The sequence below is a fragment of the Pelodiscus sinensis genome, chromosome 12 (genome assembly GCF_049634645.1).
Source record: "Pelodiscus sinensis isolate JC-2024 chromosome 12, ASM4963464v1, whole genome shotgun sequence".
NCBI classification, from domain to species: Eukaryota; Metazoa; Chordata; order Testudines; family Trionychidae; genus Pelodiscus; species Pelodiscus sinensis.
Window position 1 is genome coordinate 25,146,438 of NC_134722.1, and position 20,526 is coordinate 25,166,963.

At 37.9% G+C, this 20,526-nt stretch overlaps 1 protein-coding gene across 18 annotated transcripts in view; it reads right to left on the reverse strand.

Annotated features, from left to right (window-relative positions):
* ZNF536 (zinc finger protein 536) overlaps window positions 1–20,526 on the reverse strand; it is a 463,664-nt gene that overhangs the window by 251,211 nt on the left and 191,927 nt on the right. For all 18 annotated transcript variants that reach the window (XM_075940170.1, XM_075940162.1, XM_014572581.3 and 15 more), the window contains one exon: window positions 155–2,326. In XM_075940170.1, coding sequence (XP_075796285.1) covers window positions 155–2,326 — 2,172 coding nt within the window. The remainder of the gene's footprint in view (window positions 1–154; window positions 2,327–20,526) is intronic.

Consider the following 20,526-nt stretch of genomic DNA (forward strand, 5'->3'; position numbering starts at 1 on the left):
AAAAAAGAGAGAGAACCCAAAATACTAGGCTGCACCACAGCTTTACAAACTATGAGGGAACTGTAAGGAAAAACAACACTAGTAATTTATATAAACTACTACAAGATTGTATCTGATTTCTCAGTCAAAACTGGTGATGGATAAATGAGCATACCTGAAGAGGAAGGTGAGGAAGGATGTGGACTGTCCTCCTGTGCACTTCCTGTCTGTGAGAGACCCCCACCTACTCCACTTTCTTCAGTAATGTTAGAGGACCCTGGTGTTGTCGACCTGCTGACAGACTGAGACTCTTGATCACTTCCAGATCCACGTCGCTCATCGAGGCTACTTTGAATGATCTCTTCTTCTGCTTTTCTGTCTCTCTTGTGTACCCTGGAGTGAACAACAACTTGGTGGTATGTTCTAAAAACCCTTCCACAGTCAGGACACTCAGTTGGCTTCTCTTTCATACTTCCATGACTTTGCATGTTATAATCAAGTCCCTGGCTCATACCATGTGACAAAAAATCTCTACTGCCTTCTAAAGGATCTAGTTTGCTTGGCAAGTCTCTCTGATTGCCCATTTTAGTGCTGTGAACCAAATCAGCAGGCATTTTCTGCTTAGAGCCATCTGCTCCTACTAACACATACTCCCGCTTCTCCTTATCAAACATAACTCCTGCATTTGCCAAAGTGTCTTCATGGCTGCGCTGTATCTGCTGCTCTTTAGACAAAAAGCCATGTTCCATGGCCATTCCCCTTGCCATAAGCTGCCAGGCCTGATAGCTGTTTACTGGATCCATCTCCGCAGCCTTGGCAGCAGCCTGCAACCTTTCTATGCAGCTGGATTTCAGAGGAGGCACCAGATTGAGACAGCCCAATAAAGAGTGTTTATCCCCTTCCGCAATATTGTGGCCAATGCCAGAAATGGGTGAAAGGAGTTTCCCCAGAACTTCTTTCTCTTTCATGGGCAAATCTCCTTTGGTATACATCTGATTTTGTTCACTTAAACTTGCTTTGTCAGGAGGAAGAAAGCCGCTTTGCAAACATGATAAGTAGCGTGAATACAAGTTTGCATGAGCTTCCTGTGACATGCTGCTGATGGATACAGGTACTTCAGGATCATTAGGAGATTTGTTCTTTACGGATAATTTATTCAGGTGGACTTTCATGTGATTTTTAAGAAACCAAGGCTCTTTGAAGCGCCTCCCGCAAATCTGACAGCAGTGCTCAAAGGAATCTTTGTGCTTCCTCATGTGGCCTTTAAGGAACCAGGCTTGGCTAAAGACTTGGCCACACACCTCACAGCGAAACTCATTGGTCGATTGTTCTCCATTCCCATTGGATCCCTGGCCTTGAGCTGACTCTGCAGTTATGTGAGCTTTCTCCACATGACTAATCAGCTCCTCCTCCTGGGAGGCAGCAAAGTCACACAGCGTGCACTTGTAAGGCTTGTGCAGGATCCTTATGTGCCTGTCCAGCTCTTCGCGCTTCTTAAACTTTCCTTTGCAAAATGTGCATCTGAACCCAGCAGTCTGAGCTACTACTTCTTCCTGGACACTGACAGGCTTGGGAGAGGGGACAGGGTTCGAAATATCAGATGTGCTGTGATTTGCAGGCACAGACAAATTACAATTTGCAAGAGGTGGGGACTGCGCATGCTGCTGTGGTTTCACATCAGGTCGTGGCTGCAAAAGGCTGCTTTTCATCTGTTTGTCTCGCAGAATTGCTCTCTCCTCCAGCTCATGTAAAAGCCTATTTTCTTCTCGGACTCTTCCACGGCCTTTGCCAAGGTTTCCAAGTTTGTGAGTACGTAGGTGAATCTTTAGGTTGCCTTTCTGAGCTGCTCTGTGGTCACAGTATGGACACTTAAATGGTTTCTCTCCAGTGTGAGTGCGCATGTGCAGCGATAGAATGCTATTAAATCGAAAGCGTTTCCCACAGAGGGGACATGGGTACTTTCTGTTCTTTCTGGCATCATCCTCAATATCACTCATCTGAGACATGATCCCAAGATTTTGTCCATTTAAAAATTGTTGCAAATCCACTCTTCCATTCAAACTGGTGTCAACATCTCTATTGAGCTGGTTGGCTAACAGGGCCATTTGACTGCTGATTGGCTGATTTGCTATAGTCACATGACTTTTGTCTTCTAGCAGTGCTGATGCCTTCTCCTCAGTGTTCTGCCTGTTTTGAAGTTCTGGAAAGGCATGACTGAGCTGTGAAGTTATCTGATGCAGCTTCTGGCTCATTGAATACTGGCCATTAAGTATGGTACTATTGAGATGGGCGTCAGTTTCTGGTACAGCTGAAGAAACACCAAGGCACAAACTAGCTTCCTCCATCCCTGAAAATAAGGAGATAGTTTAGATTTGTACTACAAAATAGTTATAAGCAGTGAATCAACTATATCTGCGGACATAATATTTGCATGTTATGTTTTACGTACACATAATGCAAAAATATTATATTAGAAAACAATAAAAATATTAAATACTAATTATATCATACAGTTGTGATCATATTTCTTCTTAATTATATACTGCATTCATTGAACTGTATGTTTACTGATTGAAATTATTAATTAGTATTTTAAAATAACTTCTTGCCAATTTAAATATTTAATTACTAAAGAGGTGCCATAAGCTTTCAATGTCTCCTACATCCTGTGAAATTGCACCTGTTTATTTTTCAAGCTATCAGAAATGAAACATTAAGCATAACTCCCATTTCCATTTGAAAAAACATGAACAAAAAGCAAAAAATAGAAATTCATTTATAACTTTCAGTTCTATTAACCATTTTCAATATATTACACATTCCACAATGAGAAAGATAGCTTTATGATTTGACAAAAAACTAAAGCATGATATTTACTGGTATACAATAAAACACAATAATGTTTTTGGAAAAAATAAAGTAAAGGACAAGCTTTAGAACAATAAAAGGGATTTTGCTTCAGTCAACAAAAAGTGCAGTAATATCTCATTAAGCTGATTAGTATGCTGCTTAGAAACAGTACTAGGTGCTGTAACACATGATTATAATCATAAAAATCCTTCAGTGTTTGCAAGTAAGCATTAACGAGGTATATTAAATTTTAAGGAGACTGCGACTAGCAGCTTTGTAAACCTCTGAGATTAAGATTTAACCCTTCTGTTACAAAACATTGTTATTTTGCTATTACAAAACAATGCCCATCAAAAATGCATAAATTATCTTCTGTTAAATATTTTAATTCATTGTTGAGACCCTTCAGTTTTCAAAAAAAACTTACAAGTTGTAGAGAAATATCTCTATCTTTTGATGGATAAGATATGTGATATAAGGGACTCCACTTTAAATAGTTCTTTTACAGAACTAGATAAAACCAATTAAAAGCCAGAGAAGGTGCAATAGGAAGTATCAATAAATTTAAGTTTTTTAAATAATTTCCCAATACACAGTAATGAGTTCAAATAGTACCTTCTGTATATATATTGCAGAAAATTAGAACTCAAAGCTGTTTGTTAAACCCAAGTACTCAGTTCTGGTCTGCATAATTGTCCATAATCTTCTATTCTTGCCACATTCTCTAATCAATTCAGAAATAATGCTTCTATAAAATTCTATTTAAAATTTAAAGTTTTACATTAATGACTTTTGACCAATAAGAAACTGTAAGGTTAGATGGAAACATCCTGAATATATATCTTTTTTACAGATCTAATCTGACACTTTCTCCACCATAAAATTACCAAATATCTTCACTTCTTACTGATTAGTTAATTAATTTATTCAACTTTCTGGACACAGAAACATCTTCACCAAAACTTGACTTGCTACAACGGCAGCATGTTTGGCTCAGATCTGGCAAATACTTAAGGGCTACGTCTAGACTGACCACAAATTCCGGAAAAGGGATGCAAATCAGGTAAGTCAGCATAGGGAAATCCGTGGGGGATTTAAATATCCGCCGCGGATTTAAATAAACATGTCCGCCGCTTTTTTTCCGGCTTGGGGAAAAGCCGGAAAAAAAGCGTCTAGACTGGCGCGATCCTCCAGAATAAAGCCCTTTTCCGGAGGATCTCTTATTCCTACTTTCAATAAGAGATCCTCCGGAAAAGGGCTTTATCCCGGAGGATCGCACCAGTCTAGACACTTTTTTTCCGGCTTTTCCCCAAGCCGGAAAAAAAGCAGCAGACATGTTTATTTAAATCCGCGGGGGATATTTAAATCCCCCGCAGATTTCCCTATGCTGACTTACCTGATTTGCATCCCTTTTCCGGAATTTGTGGCCAGTCTAGACGTAGCCAAGATGTTTGTAACTGTGCTCATGGAACAATTTTTTAAAGCAAACTTAAACATGCGCTTAATTATTTGCAGGATCAAAGCATAAGAGAAGCCTAGTTGGTGTCTATAGGGAGACCCATTTAGTTTTCCTTAACAGGATGACTGGCGTTGTGATTCAGATTTTATATGGGAAAAAGAGGAAATACACATTGATGAATATTAAAGATGTGCCTGAACCACAAAGTTCATGTTTGTATCCAGATCAGAACTTTTCCAAAGTTCAGAGGTGTTCAGAATCAGGGTTTCTGTCTGGGCCCATTTCTAACATTTAGCATTATTTATAAATAAATATGTAGATTAGATGTAAAAGTATGTAAACATTTATAATACTTAGCACTTACTCTCTATACAACAGTGTTTTACACATACATAAACCTGGTTATAGGTAAGCCTCATATAGGTGAGGAAACACATACAGAGTGATTCAATTATTCAATGAAGACTGCATAGTAAATTATTACAATTCCTGGCTCCCATGCTGGGTTCAACCCACTAGACCACCGATAAGCAGAATTAGATACATGTGAATGGGAGCAATTTTTTTATTCCTTGCTTTCCTATTAAATCTATTTTGACTCTACATCCCTTTTACCACCTTCAAATAAGCTATTTTTTGTTTTAAATTTCTTGTGTTGGTTTCTAACTGCGGGTGATTTGTTTTTCCCAGGTTTGAGGTTAATCAGACAAGGCATCTTGAAGACACGAGAATTTAAAAATCCAGGATATTTTAAAAGAGTCTTCTTAGAATGTCATTTTTCTAAAACAGCTTGATATATACACCCCAAGTTTATTTTATTCAGTTGACCTCGATGGGAATTAGTGCCCTTAAGTTTTTTCTGGAAGACAAGGTGGTTAATTGTAGCATTATCCCTTATCAAAGTTTGAAAACTTTGTCAGATCCCAGTGGTATTTATTAATTCTGATCGTTAGCACTAAGTATAATTTCTAACCTATAATTGTTGGACTTGGGTTTGTTTTATAATTTTTGGCATTTATGTTAACTTTGTAGTTATTTTCCTCAAAGATGGACTTAAAAAAAACCGTGTAGCTGCCACAGCTGAAAAGTTGAAAGTTTTTCAGTGGTTCCTCTTAAAAAAATGTAAGTTATTTTGAATTTCTCCCCACCATATCAACAGCACACTTTGCCCTCTTTCTCCCTAGTGAAAAACAAGCCCTTCTACTTCAAATCCCTGCTCCTGGTTTCTAATACGTTCATATATACACATCTCCCACTATGGAGAGCATAATGCAAGTCATGTAACATTTTATATTTTTCTACAGTCCCAGTTTGTGATGTCAAGTGAGTAGGGGTACGTCTAGATACTGTCGACAAAGCTTCTGTCGACAAAGAATGTCTAGACTACAACCAGATCTGTCGACAAAGCAAGCCACTTTGTCGACATTAGAGTATAGATGCAATAACACCTTCTGTCGACAGAACTATGTCGACAAAAGGCGTTATTCTTCGTAGAATGAGGTTTACCACCGTCGACAAAACTGCCAAGTTCTGTCGACGGAACTTGGCAGTAGTGTAGATGCAGGTATAGTTTTGTTGACAAAAGTACACTTTTGTCGACAAAACCCTGTAGTCTAGACACACCTTAGGTGAGAAACATAGTTTTCCTGGGCAAAGCTTGTTTATTTTTTGAGATGTATGCTTGTAGCCTGGTGTCACAGCCATGCTTGAAAACATGATTTAAGTGTACCTGATGGCCCAGAAACTACCAGGCTAATACAAAGAACACAAAACAAATTGTTAAAATGTCATATTTTTTAAACCTATCTCATGATTGTTTGAGATCTGACTCATTTTTGAATGCTTCAGAATGCTTTCATCTCACCCTCTCTTACATGAAGCCAAACTCCAAGAAGATCCCTGCCAAGAGTGTAACCAAGATCTCTTAACACACACAGAACAGAGTAGGGCAGCAGAAATATTCTGGGTCCACAGCCCAAAGGTTGATGGGTTGAAGCCATCTTCTGTTATGCATGGGTTAGGCTTTTAACAGGATTCAAAAAAGAGGTAGATAAATTCATGGTGGAGAGGTCCATCAGTGGTTATTGGGCAGGAATTGTGTCCTTAGACTCTGGAATGGGTGATAGTGGATGGATCACTTGATGGTAACCTAATCACATTAAAGTCACAGGAAAATTTGTCATTAACTACAGTGCGAGCTTGATCAACCCTAAGATAATCAGTATATGTTTACAAACACAAACTTTTAAGATAAAAGTTTTGTAAGGCAATGTGTGAGCCTCTCCTAAAAACACTAATTTGTTTCAGCAAGGTATTTTCTCGGTTTTCTGAAACCACCAAAAATAACAAAGAAAGTTGATTCCTGTAATACAGCCTAATTCTCCAAACTAAAAGTGTTTAGCTAAATATCCAAACTTGTGAGTTCTTACCTAAACCAAAATAAAAATGGAATTCCAGGAATTTTAAAATTCATCCATTGTAAAATATGTGCATTTCCCCTTTTTTATTCTAATGGTTTGAGGATATTCCAGTTGATTGATTGATAAACTCTGGTATTTTCTTTGATGAAATCTTTATTTACAAATAATGTATAAAGTCCTGTTTTTCCACCTACATGAAGACCGCAAACCATGGAATAGCTTCTGTGTATATAGCTCCAAGCCTCTTTAGACAGCACCAGACCCAGACGTACTCTCTTTAGCTTCTCCCAGTGTCATACTGTGCTTATAGGTGCTGCTTCGATTTCTCTGGACTGTTTCTGTCATTCTCTGGTTTTGTGTACTTTCTCACATACACAAAATTAAGCCAAAAGCCTTCTCTTTCATACAGTCCAAAGCTCCTGAGTGAATTCACATAATCCTTTTTCCTAAGGTGAAGGCTTGTGATTAATATACCTTTAGAGATATGTTATCTGAATGGTGTATTCACACCCATCAATCTCAATAAGGTTTAAACTCAACCCATGACCGGGGTTGAGTATTATACAATAATACTGCTCATAAAAGTATTATACAAGAGACTCAATACTTTTTTGCATGAGAGTCTAATAATAAGAATGTTTAACTTAAGAACTAAAATTAGGAAAGTCAAACTTTGTTAAAAATTGCTTAGTAAACATTATTACTTCTATCTAAATTATGTTGTCAAACTCACAGTTCTCTCCTTTCCTTCCATTTTAGCAATGCATAGAGCACCGTGGCATACCTGGCTCCATTAGTGCAAAAAGGAACCTTATTTCCTGTCTAGATATAAAGTTAGATTAAATGAAAGTGATTCCCCAGTACTGGATGGTGAATTCTAACCATGTTGCATGCTAGAGAACAACTGACTTTCCAGCATATGTTGCAATAGAGCTCATATATGAGAGAGTAGGATTGAGACCTGAGTAACTAGCTAACGAAAACGTGAGATGACAGCAGTTTTCTACTTGAGCTGAAAATTTTCCTATTTCCATGCTAAAGGTACTCACAGTTTATGAAACCCACCACTGACACATTCATTATCAAAATACTCTCTCATCTTTCATACAAAGATACAGTGAGCTATTCAATTGCCTTTGATGGTGCTAATAGCTCTTTTGATTTCACTCACATTTTTGCCCTCCAGATTTTTTCTGCGGTATCAATAACTAAAATTCTGACTTTAACTATTTCAACTGAATACAGATTATATTTAAGTATCTGAAATGGATTACTGGAATTTAAAATATGGTTAACACCAGAAATGCCTGTTACTCCTCCCCCACAGCTCACAATAATTTCAAATGAAAAGCCTGGTTTTCCTCTGCTAGAAACAAAACCTCTCCATCCCCCAGATAATAAATAGTTTTAAAAATACGTAGTCTTTGAAAACAGAATGAACCATGTTCAGCCACCATTTACCATGTTGCTGTGATGTTATCTCTCAGATAAGGCTAGTTAAAAGAGTCAGAAAGCACAGTAATGGATTACCAGTTTGCATGTTTAAATGCAATGCTCTTTGAGGCCCTGATCCTGTAAGTAGTTACATGTCCATAAAAGTGTTCTCAACTGTATATGCACTTTCAGGATCTAGCCCACAGAATTTATTTATCCCAGGAGAAATATTCTTGTAAGTGCATCTTACACCATCTGGTCAATTGACAAATTCTAGATAGCTATAAATGATTTTTATTCTAAGTGACTCATAAATAAGTATCACTGAGAAAACTTCATAGAATACATACTGAATTTTTATTAAATGTTGCTCTTATTGTGGTAGCTGAAACTGTTTAACTAAGGCTGTTATAAGCATAATACACTCCTGGTTAAGAAATATAGAGCACCAGACTACTGAACCTTTTCAGGGTCATTAAACAGCTGTAAACATTATTACAAAAATAAACCAGAGATTTCATGCTTACATTTTAGCCCAGAGCTTGGTGTGCTGAGCAAGTACATTTTTTTCATCTTTTACAATCAACGCTGGTGACATTTGGGCATCCAAACAAATTACATCACAAATATTACTGAGGGTGGGTAGGATATGGAGTGGTTTATTTGCCAGATGATTAATACATAAACAGTAGGGCAGTATGGTTGACCTATTCTTCTTTGACTGATTTGTAGGCAATACTAAAAGACATAGCTGGAAATAGTTAAATCTTAACAGGAATGTGTGCAGCGGGGGTTCATTTATATTTAAAACCATCATTACACCACTGTCCAATCTGATAGAACACAAAAAACATTAGTCCAAATTCTGTTCTCATTTAAATTAATTTCAAACTTCATGCACTTCTGCGGTGCTATTCCAGATTTACATTGGTGTGAGAATCTGGCCCTGAATATATAATTTTTTTCTAATGTAGATTTAAGAAATATGGGGGCAAAGAAATATTCTTGCAAAATGCAGAGAAAACATTGATTCAACATAGGATAGTTTTATTTAACTATGGAAATTTTATTAAAACCCATTTTAGTAAAGCGGTGACTGAGCAACTAAGTCAGTGAAGTTTGAGAATGGAGACTAAATTGAAAACTTATTGGGATTGATACCCATCTTCCAATACTAAACAATTGATAGTATCATGAAAACAAAGAAAACATGACAAAGCTACAGAATAGATATTATAGTACTGATTAATCAAATTCTTTACTGAGTACAGTTGGTGAACTGCTTTAAAAACTATGTTCCAATATAACCATACGTTTCCAAGGTAATTTCTATGTATTAGAGAGCAAATATAATAAGGGGGTTCCAAATTACCCTAAAATTAGAGTCATTAACAAAAGCAGAAAGAATTTTATGAGACTCCATTTTTTCCATTCTGAACTGGGAAGACCATTTACTTTCTAAAATACTATAGGTATCTTTCTAGTTTGCAAGGTATTTTGAAGCTTCTTTGACAAGTGAAGGATTACGAGACAATCAAAATCCTCGATTATAAACTATGTTGATTTATAAGACATTGAAAGAAAAGGAGAAGCATTTGGAAATCTGACTAACAATATAATAGAGAGATTCAAAGAATGCAGACAACTTGTTCAGTTTATTGTTACTTTCCATGTGACTTAGCAAAATCTCTTTTTCTCAAGAATATATTCTATTTTATTTTGTGTACATTTAAAAGTTAGGATCCAAACACTAGAATGATACATAATTGGTGCTGGAAATTCAGTAACTCCAAAATATTCTTCAGAAATTCTGTTCTGCTACATGTTGTTGGGGGGCGGGAGGGAGAAGGAAGTGGGCTTGTTTGTTTTTTTCAGTAAAAAGATGCACTGAGGGTTTTTTATTGTTTATAAAAAACCATTCACACTTTAATTTATTTTGAATAATTTATTTTCACAAGAGTCATAATAATAATGACACCAAGATTCAGAACTGGAGCTGGATTTGTGGAATGTTCAATGAAATTGAAGTTAGTATTTTTTGTTTTGCTTTTTCATAAATGGATTAACTTTTACTTCCATACAATTCATAATGTGAAAGACGGTATTAATTCTTCCCAGCTTGGAAAACAGCAGATATCTGATAATTCAGTTCAACTAATTTATCCGAAAGGTGACAGAATAGCCTTGAAATTAATTCTGTAATACTTCAACTTTCATATTATGTTGTAAAACTAAAAATTCCAGGAGTTATTGCAAAGTTTATAAATTATTTCCCTTCATCATGTTTTATATATTTTGTGACCATAGAAAGGTAGATAGGTGTTTTAAGTCCTGTATTACTAGCTCAGGACACTATGCTATTGAAAGAAAAGCTGTAAACCTATGGTACTATAGCTGATTATATTATCTCAATATATATGCATTATGGCTTCAATCCAACATTCCCGACACAAGCAAACTGCCATTAAAGGCAAGGTAATTTCAGCTTGATCCAGACTGCAGGATAGTGCCCCATGTCCTTACCATTTTAAAAAGATGAACAGAGAAGGGTTAAGACCACAGAAATCATTTCACCTACATGTAAAAACAATGTGAGTCCAAGCACAACTGACTGCAGCGCTATGTTGATCATTTTCTTTCCATTACATCGGGGCTTAGGATTTGATTTTGTGAAAAACTAAATTTAATGTAAAATGCACATATGCAACGTAGATCAAAGTATGATTGATTGTAAAATATTCATATGAGATAGCCCAGTGAGATTTTGTTCACAGGGGCACCTGTCAGGAGCATCAAATAAGTACACAAAATCATTATTAAAATCCAGGCATACAATCAGATAGTCAGTTGTCTGAAACTACTGGACTGTCGCCAGCACACTGGCTCAACAGACTAATGCGTTAGTCTTTCCAACTCCTCAGGGCCCTAGTTCAGTTGCTCCAGCTACTGGTCAGGTCAACTGTGTGTACCTGGTGTTGACTTTCCTGGCATTTAATTCTAGGAGTAAAGAGTCCATAAGTTCCCTTTGACCTAAGCTTGCAGAAACATCTGCTGGTTGAGTCATAAGCTGCTTGTTGGCCAAGTTTAACAGTAACTGATCCTGTTGGGGATCAGCTCTCTCAGCAGTCAGTGTCACTTCAATAAATAGATGGCTTTCAAGGGAGAAAGATACATATTCACAATGAAAATGCATAAACAGAATATTTCTGAGCAAACAAGATATTTCAAAATAAGTGTATTTGCCTGTTGCAATGATTTTAATATCTATAGGTGAGAGCCTAAAATTTTGGTTTCTGGGGAAAAGAAATTGCACTAAGTGAGACGGCCAACAACAAGATCAAAAAAGTAATTTATCCATTTACTCATGTGTTACAAAGATCCTTTAAGTCACATTAATCACCTCTCTGAAATCCCCATTCTATTTTTCAAAAGACAGTTAAAGTTACATAGTTTTTTGAAAATTCTCTTTCCAATTAAGACATTTTCTCTAGTGAAACAAAAGACCCAGTTATATGAAAAGTCTCTGCATGCTCAGATACTGTTTTAGAAATGATCAAATATCACAAAGTTAGCCCATTTGTTAATAAATTAAGAAATGCATTCCCTACCTAATCTGAACACACAAAATGAAGAAAGAAAATATTTAAAGGCTGTCAAAAATATGAGTTCTCATCTACAGATATAATACTAGCATATAATTTGAAAGATCTTCAGTTAATTTGAATGATCAGCCATCTCAATGATCAGCCTACACTGCTGTGAAGATACCAGGAATAATGTCAAAGGATTTCATGACCAAGTGTATCTATATGAATTCTTTGTCCTTTCTTGGATGACTGGCGTCTTTTGGCTAAACTGTCCCACTTTGGAGGCCAATAAGCCAATAAGTCACAGGAGGAGAGGGGAAGGCCTGGGGCACTACATCCAGGAGGAGATTGTCATGTAGAAGGTGGCACATGGTTCAGCATAGATGAGGGACATGAAATGGGTGGATTCAGGGGAACTTTAAAGGTAGGGAGCAAAAGGAGAGGAAGAGAGGAGCTAAATTTTTCCAGTCTCTGAAGCCCAAATCTTTAGGCACAGGCACAAAATAAGCACCACTATGTATGAAAACATGAAAAATAACTAAAATGAGTTAACATGAGAACTAAATGCTGTAGAATTCTCTAATCATTGCATATTTAATGGATTAAATTTGAGTTGTAGGGTTAAAGTGGTAAAATATAAATATGATCATACCATAGTGGAATAGCATTAATAACTGTATATCACTGGTTAAGTGTGAGTTAGGTATATCAGTAAGATAAGAGTATAACAGAAGACCTACAAGTTTGAGATTTGCAAGATATGTAGCTGCAGAAAGCATGAGGCCTGAAACAGGTTGGCATGACTAAATGACAGAGAGAATTCCATATCAATAACATGTGAGAATACTGTAAAAGGTGTGTTAGGTGCTGATGTTCTGGAAATTATGCTGTAGGAGACTAAAAAATGTACTGCAATGTGCCAGTTAATACTACAAGAAACAACCCATGCAATGTCAAGCATTACTGATGTAATACTCACATGACCTGGGAACCACTGAGCTGAGAGATTATTTTTAGGTGTCCATCCTGTTGAGTGTTTCTTGCAGGATTTAGTAACAACTCAAGTAATTATGGTAACTTTCATTGATGCAGAGGTGAATGCAAAGAAGGGAACTGGGAATAGCCTATGAGAAATGCATAGGGTGCAGAAGTACAAATAAGGAAAAAGGGGATGACATTGATATATTGCATGTATAGAATAATGGGCATAAAAGAAACTCAGGATAAAAGGTGTCACATAGCCTAAGTGAGTAGTAAAGCACATCAAGAAACACTCAACAGGATGGACACCTAAAAATAATCTTTCTCAGCTCAGTGGTTCCCAGGTCATGTGAGTATTACATCAGTAATGCTTGACATAGCATGGTTTGTTTCTGTCTCTGTGAATATTTCAGGACTCATGGCATTATTCATCAGCTTAATGAAACTGTTAATAAAAGGGTATTTGATAACTAATGAGTGTACTCATCTGTGGTTACTCTTCCTTGTGTGCTCCTAAAATCTCCAAACTTAATGATATTTCTAACGGTGCTTCTTACCCAGTTAATGTTTACACCGTGCTTTATTCAGCACAGGTCACGGTGTGTTAAGACACCATTGGTAATACCAACTCATCAATATTATAAAGGCTACAATGCCAAATTAGTCAACTCAGAAGAGTTACATTTTCTGTCAGCATCATCCATAGACTGAAGTTGTATCTTCAGTGTCTTGTATTTCCCCTAAGCAGCCATTCAAATTAGGTCACAGTAGTTAGACTGTTATAAAACTTTGGGGATCTTCTGATTTCTAACTCCCTGTACAAGTGTACGCTCTCAGCTGTAGGCGAATAAACTGACATAACTCAAAGCCAAACCTCTAGTCAATACTCTAGTCAAATGTTCATCAAAAAGGTTTAACATAAACAAATCTTCCCCTAGCTTTCCTATCCAGAATGGGATAGTGATTCACACTCCAGTTTTTTCAACCTAAATTATTTAAGTCTGGTCGTAAATTTGTGTTTTTTGACAGAAAACTGTTTTTCTGACAAAACAAAAATGTAAATGGAAAGTGCCTAGTTTCCTTAAAAACTTTTTTTTTTTTTAGTCAGAAAGTGGAAACTTTTAAAGCCAAAAAAGGTTTAGGTTTTAGAATAATGGCTTTTTTGCCATTTTCATTTTTTTACAAAAGTCAGTATAACCTTCTAAAATTGAATTTGTTTTCCTTTTCATCAAAATTTCTTTTAGAAAGAAAAAAATCCCAAGTAGCTCTAAGAAATGCTTTTTTTTAAAATCTTCTGTCTGCTACTACAGTAAACAAAAAGGAGGATATTTCAAGAGATCCATTAACTAAATCAAATACTAAAATATATATTTTTTCTGAATGATAAGGCTTGCCATAGTGAAACTGTACTGTTTTGGGCCATTGCAGTAGAATGTTAAAGCAGCAAAATATTATATATATTTGAACTCTGAGGAAGTAAGAATTTCTTTAATAGGAAAATGGCTCAAACCAGTGGAGCATGCTACAGGAAATCAGGGATTGTCTATGTGCTAAGTGGAACTGAAATAACTAAATCAGATGTAATTCACACCTTTAATTATTTTGGTGCCAGTTTCAGTGCAGATACTCTTTATTTTGGAGTAAGAGTGAGCTATTTCAGTATAAGTGAAGTCAGTAAAAAAGCAGATGCTTCAGCAAGCAGCCAACAGATTAATGCAATAAATTACTCTGGATTCCTCTAGATTCATTCTTTCTGTTTTTCCCCACCATATCTAGAATGAACCATATGTCCCTATACTATTCTGTGAGATGGAAACCTTCATCTTACTGACTACCCCAGGAGGGAATTTGTCATCTTTGTTCCTCTGATCACTGGCAGTTGCAGAGTACATTGGGTCCTAGGTGGATCCAAGAAAATGTTATGGCCTCACTAAAATCCTCTTTCCTATTAGAATCAAGGTAAACACCTTGCCTAGGAAAGAAGAAAGGTGAACGGAAGGATATTTATCAAGCTACTTGGTGTGGGTTGACAAGGGTGGTATTTAGGCTATTGGCCTGTTGGTGAATCTAAACATTTCAGCACCAGCAATAGGGCAGTCTCCCCTGCAGGCATTCAAGTGAGGAAGAGGAGCCTTGACTAATTGCCTCTCCCAGCAGACAAGTTTCCTTTTGACGGATTAGCAAATGTTTCTGTAAAAAAAGTATTCTCAGCACTTACCCGCATCACACAGAGCAACATCTATCTATTGTCCACCCCCTAGCCCATAAAAGAACTTACTATAATGAAGATGACTGTGTCCCCTGGTTCACCATGATGTTTGGTGACCTGAGTTACAGCTGGCAATGGGTGCTTCCTGGCGTGGCAATTTATGGTGTTTGAAATATATTGATTTTAGGGTGAAACCCCTTTAACTGACATATGGCCTATTCTGCAACATATCTTCAGTAGCTATTTGGTATTTCTGATATTTTGTATGTCTATACTGCTTCATCAAGTTACACAATGTGACCACAATGGACAGGGATAGGGTCAAAGGCAGGAATATTTTAAGCAAACGGTGAACACAGCAATAATTTGGTATCCTAGCTTTGCTGATGCTTGAAAATTCCTGAAGCTCAGCATTCAATTTCAAAACATATAGGCAAAATTACACAGCCTTACCCCGGGGCAAAATTTTCAAACTCTTGAAAATCCTGCCACAGCCTTGAAAATGCTCCTAGTTTTAAAGCAAAATGCAGGACAATGTAGCACTTTAAAGACTAACAAGATGGTTTATTAGATGATGAGCTTTCGTGGGCCAGACCCACTTCTTCAGATCAAATAGTGGAAGAAAATAGTCACAACCATATATACCAAAGGATACAATTTAAAAAAATGAACACATATGAAAAGGACAAATCACATTTCAGAACAGGAGGGAGATGCGGGGGGGGGGGGAGGGGGGAGGAAGGAAGGAAGGTAAGTGTCTGTGAATTGATGATATTAGAGGTGGGGAGAGTGGGATGTTTGTGAGTTAATGGTATTAGAGGTGATAATTGGGGAAGCTATCTTGATAATGGTTAAGATAGTTCAAGTGTTTGTTCATTCCTTTTTGGAGAGTGTTGAATTTTAACATGAATGACAGTTCATTAGACACCACTCTCTACAGAAAATAACGCAAGTAACACTGTGCAAGTAAACGCAAGTAACGCAAGTAACGCAAGTAACACTGTGAAAGTAACGAAAGTAACACTGTGCAAGTAACGCATTCTACATCTGATTTAGATAGAGATTACACCCTCTGTAATAGGGCCACAGATAGAATCCAGCCCTTCTGACTTCCTTTGCTCAGTTCAGAAAGCTAGACATCTCTCCTGCATTGGACATCAATGACTGCTGAAAACACAGATTTTTAAAATGTACTGAGCCTGCCACCATAGAATTTTAATAGTTAAAAACACTGTTTACTCTTTGATAGTTGCTAGTCTCTTAAAGGGTATGTCTATACTACAGTTATAAGATATTTTGAAATAATGCGTCTACAAACAAAATGCATTTCGAAATAGCATTTTGCTATTTCGAAATAGCACATCCACACTGAGTGGACTCTGAATCGCATTTAAGGCTGGCATTTATTGTGTGGGGCTGCTGCCTGAGGCTATCTGAAGTCTGTGCTTAAAGGGACTCCCCTGGCCAGGTAGTTCTCAGGTTTCCCTGCTTACTTGTCTACCTTGATGAGGGACAGCAAAGCATTTTGCCTCTGTGTGCTCTGATTGCCCTCACTGGGACAACACAGCACTCTGCAACATGGAGCCAGAGCTGCCCCTGGGCACTCTGGTGCTTCTCTTGGACATGTTGCTGAGAGCCTGGCTGCACTTTCTGTGGGCTGCCATCTGGAACGTCCATCGGGGGGCTGTCTGTATCCAGGAGGCTCTGCGGGAGAGCTTCCACCCTGAGGAGCACTAAGAGCCTCCCTGGACTTCCCCACTGGGGACTTGTGCCTCATTCCTCTCTCACATCCTTCCACTTACCCCACCCTAACCCCCCTTCCTGGTTATTTTCATGAACACAAACTCTTTTTATTTAACAAAAGTGTGGAGGGAATGAAACTCTGGTGAGACTGGGGAAAGGAGGCGGGAGAGGGGAGAAGAGAGTGTGGGAGAGGGGAGAGGGAAACCTGGGAGGAGGGAGCTGGAAGAAGGAAGCAAGGGGAAAAAGGGGGGAGGGGAAGCTCAGGGCTGAGGGTTGGGGGGTCTCGCCGGACCAACTTGATTGTCATGCAAACCTGTTCCTGGGTTCGCATGTGGCCTTTGGTGGCCAGGCTGGCAGCTATCCTGCCATAGATGGCCACGTTCCTCTGTCTAGTGCAGAGATCATGGACGTTGGGGGCATCCTCCCAAACCTGAATAAGGTCCATGATCTCCACACTGGACCAGGAAGGTGCCCGCCTTCTCCGGGTCCTTGCAGGCTCCTGGGAGCTGGCAGACTGCTCCTGGGGAGTGGTGGAGGGCTGGCTGCCAGTGGCTTGCTGGCTCATGTTTTGGGGCCATTGGGTCAGGGGCAGTGACTGCTGGTTCTGGGCTGGCAGGCTTGGAGCTGACATAGGCACTGTAGGAGGGGGGGAGGGAGAGGAGTGTTCTTGGTTGAGGCCAGAGTGGCCACCAGGGTACCCTGGGAAGGCTGGAGGCCCCCTATTTTGAAATAAGTGTCCACACAGCACTTATTTTGAAATAGCTATTTTGAATTTGGCATTTGCTGTGTTGACATACCCTTAGTTTCTTATTTCTACTTCCCATTCCCCTTTCCACGCACACTTTTTCTTTGCCCCCCTTCTCTGAAACACGCACATAACAACAAAAGAAACTACCAGTAAGGTGTGTCTTCTGGATGGGGGTGCAGTGGTCCCTTCGTATGACCTACATGTTCTGTCTTTCCAGTTACTGAAATGAATGTATTATTAATGATAATCCTCCCCCCCCCCCCAAAAAAAAAAAGAAAAGGATTTGTTATCAATCATGAGTTGGCAAGGAAATCCCAGTGAGAAGTACAGAGAGGTTTGCAGTTATTCCAGCAAAGGTGCAAAGATTGGAAGAGGGATGTGAAGAGGCGGGGCTGCTGGACTGCAGGTAGGTCATGGGCTCATGACAGCAGTGAAGCCGCATATCTTTTTGATATTCAGAATACAGAATCCAGCAAATTCCTTGCAGAGTTCAGCGAAGAAAGTGATGGAGGGAGGAATCTCAACAATAATTTATAGCAACATCATTAGCGATAGATAGCAAAGTTACCCTTGTCACTCTAGAAAAATGGAATATTGGAAAACACAAATTTCCCTTATATTTTGATCTCCTGCTCTGTGTATACTTCTATACTGCTATAATCGTAACTACCCAGCAGTCAGAGAACATGAAGACAAGATGTTTCCCGCCCTCCCCGCCCCCCCAGACTACCAAACTAGAGAAACAAAAATGGTCATTCCACAATTCTACAATTAATAGTATTCCATTCAATGGCTTCTTTAGCTGGGAGACAATACTGAACATGAACATTTGTTCCAAATCCAACTGACTTTGGGAATGCTTTTCTTTATTTCCCTCGCTGCTGTTGAAATGATCTCTAACCCGCCTAAGATTATTTTACCTCATAATAACTGCCTTTAATTCTCAGTAGCCTAGGCACAAGGAAATGATTGTGATATCACCAAGTCACAGTAGGGCATCAAAATCAGCCTTTGATTTCATCTGTGCCATATCACTCAAGTCAGTGAGGCTAAACTTGTGAGGAATGAATGTGACTATATCATTTCATTGCAGGATCAAGCAAAGGAAGTAGAATGTATTTCCTATATGAAGAAAAATACAGGTATAAACAAAGATTATAGTAAAACCATCTATGTACATTTACATGCAAATCTCGTGTGGGCCCCAGGATCCTAACCAACTGTCCGTGTAGCCCTGAGTATTCTCTAATCATTATGAAAAGGACACAGAAAAATCTTCCAGATTTATAGAAGGTAGGCAAATGAGTTTGATTGTAGGTGCTTTTTAAAAAAATATATAATATATTTGAAAGCTATCCCTGTAATAAAAATCTTTACACAATTTTTGTTAATTACAATATTCTGAGTTTCTCTCATTTATGGCTGATAGATGAGTGGCAACAAGACTGACAAATTAGGTCTCCTGGCAAGTTCAATTATAGTTGCAGAGTCAATTAGAAGAAAGACTCTGCTAACAAGAATACATTCTTAGCCTACTTGAATCAAGTCTAGTAAGGTTCTGACCAAACCCTTTAGCATGGCTGACAGTATTCCTACAGACTCTTGCCTTATTATGGGTTAACAAAAGCTGAGGAGCTCTGATCCCCAAAGCCACAGATTAAAACACAGTACTTTTTTATAATAGTTTAGAAAATATATTCAAATAAACATTAAGCTACTTTCACGGAGGGAATTTCAGGAGCTTTTGAGCAGAGCAAAGCATAGCTCAGAAACTTGAGTTCATTTTCTCTCATTCATGTAAATCTTCCCTAAATTTTAATTTGAAGTACTCACACATATTGAATTTTGCTCTAAATTTTCAAAAGAAAATTTAGTTGAAACCTCTTTGAGCTGGTTTTGTTGCATATCAATATGAAAAACTGCCAGGCTAGCATGATTTCAGCCTCACAACAAGAGTCACTGGAAATGTTCTAAAAGCTCAGAGAATTCTGGGTTGAGTTTTGAGTGTTTGACCACGGGTACTCTCTCTCTCGTTTTAGTGGGAGATGAGGCCTCCTCATGGAATTGGGCACCAAATTCCTCACAGCAGATGAATTGTAGGGGTTTGGATTTCCTTTGCCAAACTCTACTCCTGAGATGTCTGAGTAGAATTTCAAGATTACATTGCATTATTTCTAAAACTCCTCACTGGTTTCACTGAGAATTTCACCTGAGTAAGAAGTATACTGTTTCTAGCTTAAGATTTCTCTTTTCCTGTATGTATACTGGTGCATATATTGTGTATTATTAAATCTCTTTTTTAATTAAATGTAAGTTTATCCACAATTAATAACATTTCCTAATCCTGCACAGATCAGATATTTTTATTTAAACTGAAGAAGCATGAATAGGGCATATTTAGTAAGTTCTAGTTTCTCATTTCTCAATGCAGAATTATCCATGTATCATGGATGTGTTTAGACAAAGCAACAGTCTCCGTTCCAGCTTCCAACTATGAGAAATATAAAAACACATTCTCTCTCAACTTTAGACCTTTGGCTTTTATTTTCCTCGTGGCATTTTTATGGAAAACATTTTATGTTTTCAAAAGGCTTCTTTGTACTTTTTCCACATTTTCACTAAATGATGTAGAGGGACATATATTTAAAATATTAGAATATTGAAACATGTAGGCACTTTAGAAAGAGCATAGTTATTCATTTATAACCCCAGCTTACAAAATGCCCATAGCACGTATCCTTTATCCAACAGCAGACTCTTTGAGCTTCAGTCATACTGGCTAACAATATGTTATTGATACGCATTTAGAAAACTGTCAGCAAGCCACTCAGCTTTCAGCTCATCAGGTTAAGGTGAATGTATGCATAAAATATATCTTTCCATCATTTAAATGAAAGCCTGCATAGATGCCGGCCAGTATTTTTGCCAGCATCTGCAGTGAAATAATGAGAAATATACATATTTGCCCCTTCTCTAACAACCCAGCCTTGTGCTCCATACAAAACCAAAATGCCCCCCTGGTTTCACTGGGAATTTCATCTGACTAAGAAATATACTGTTGAGAAACAGGGGTTAAGTTCACCTCTCCCTGAACAAAGTGAGGCCAGATAACTAAT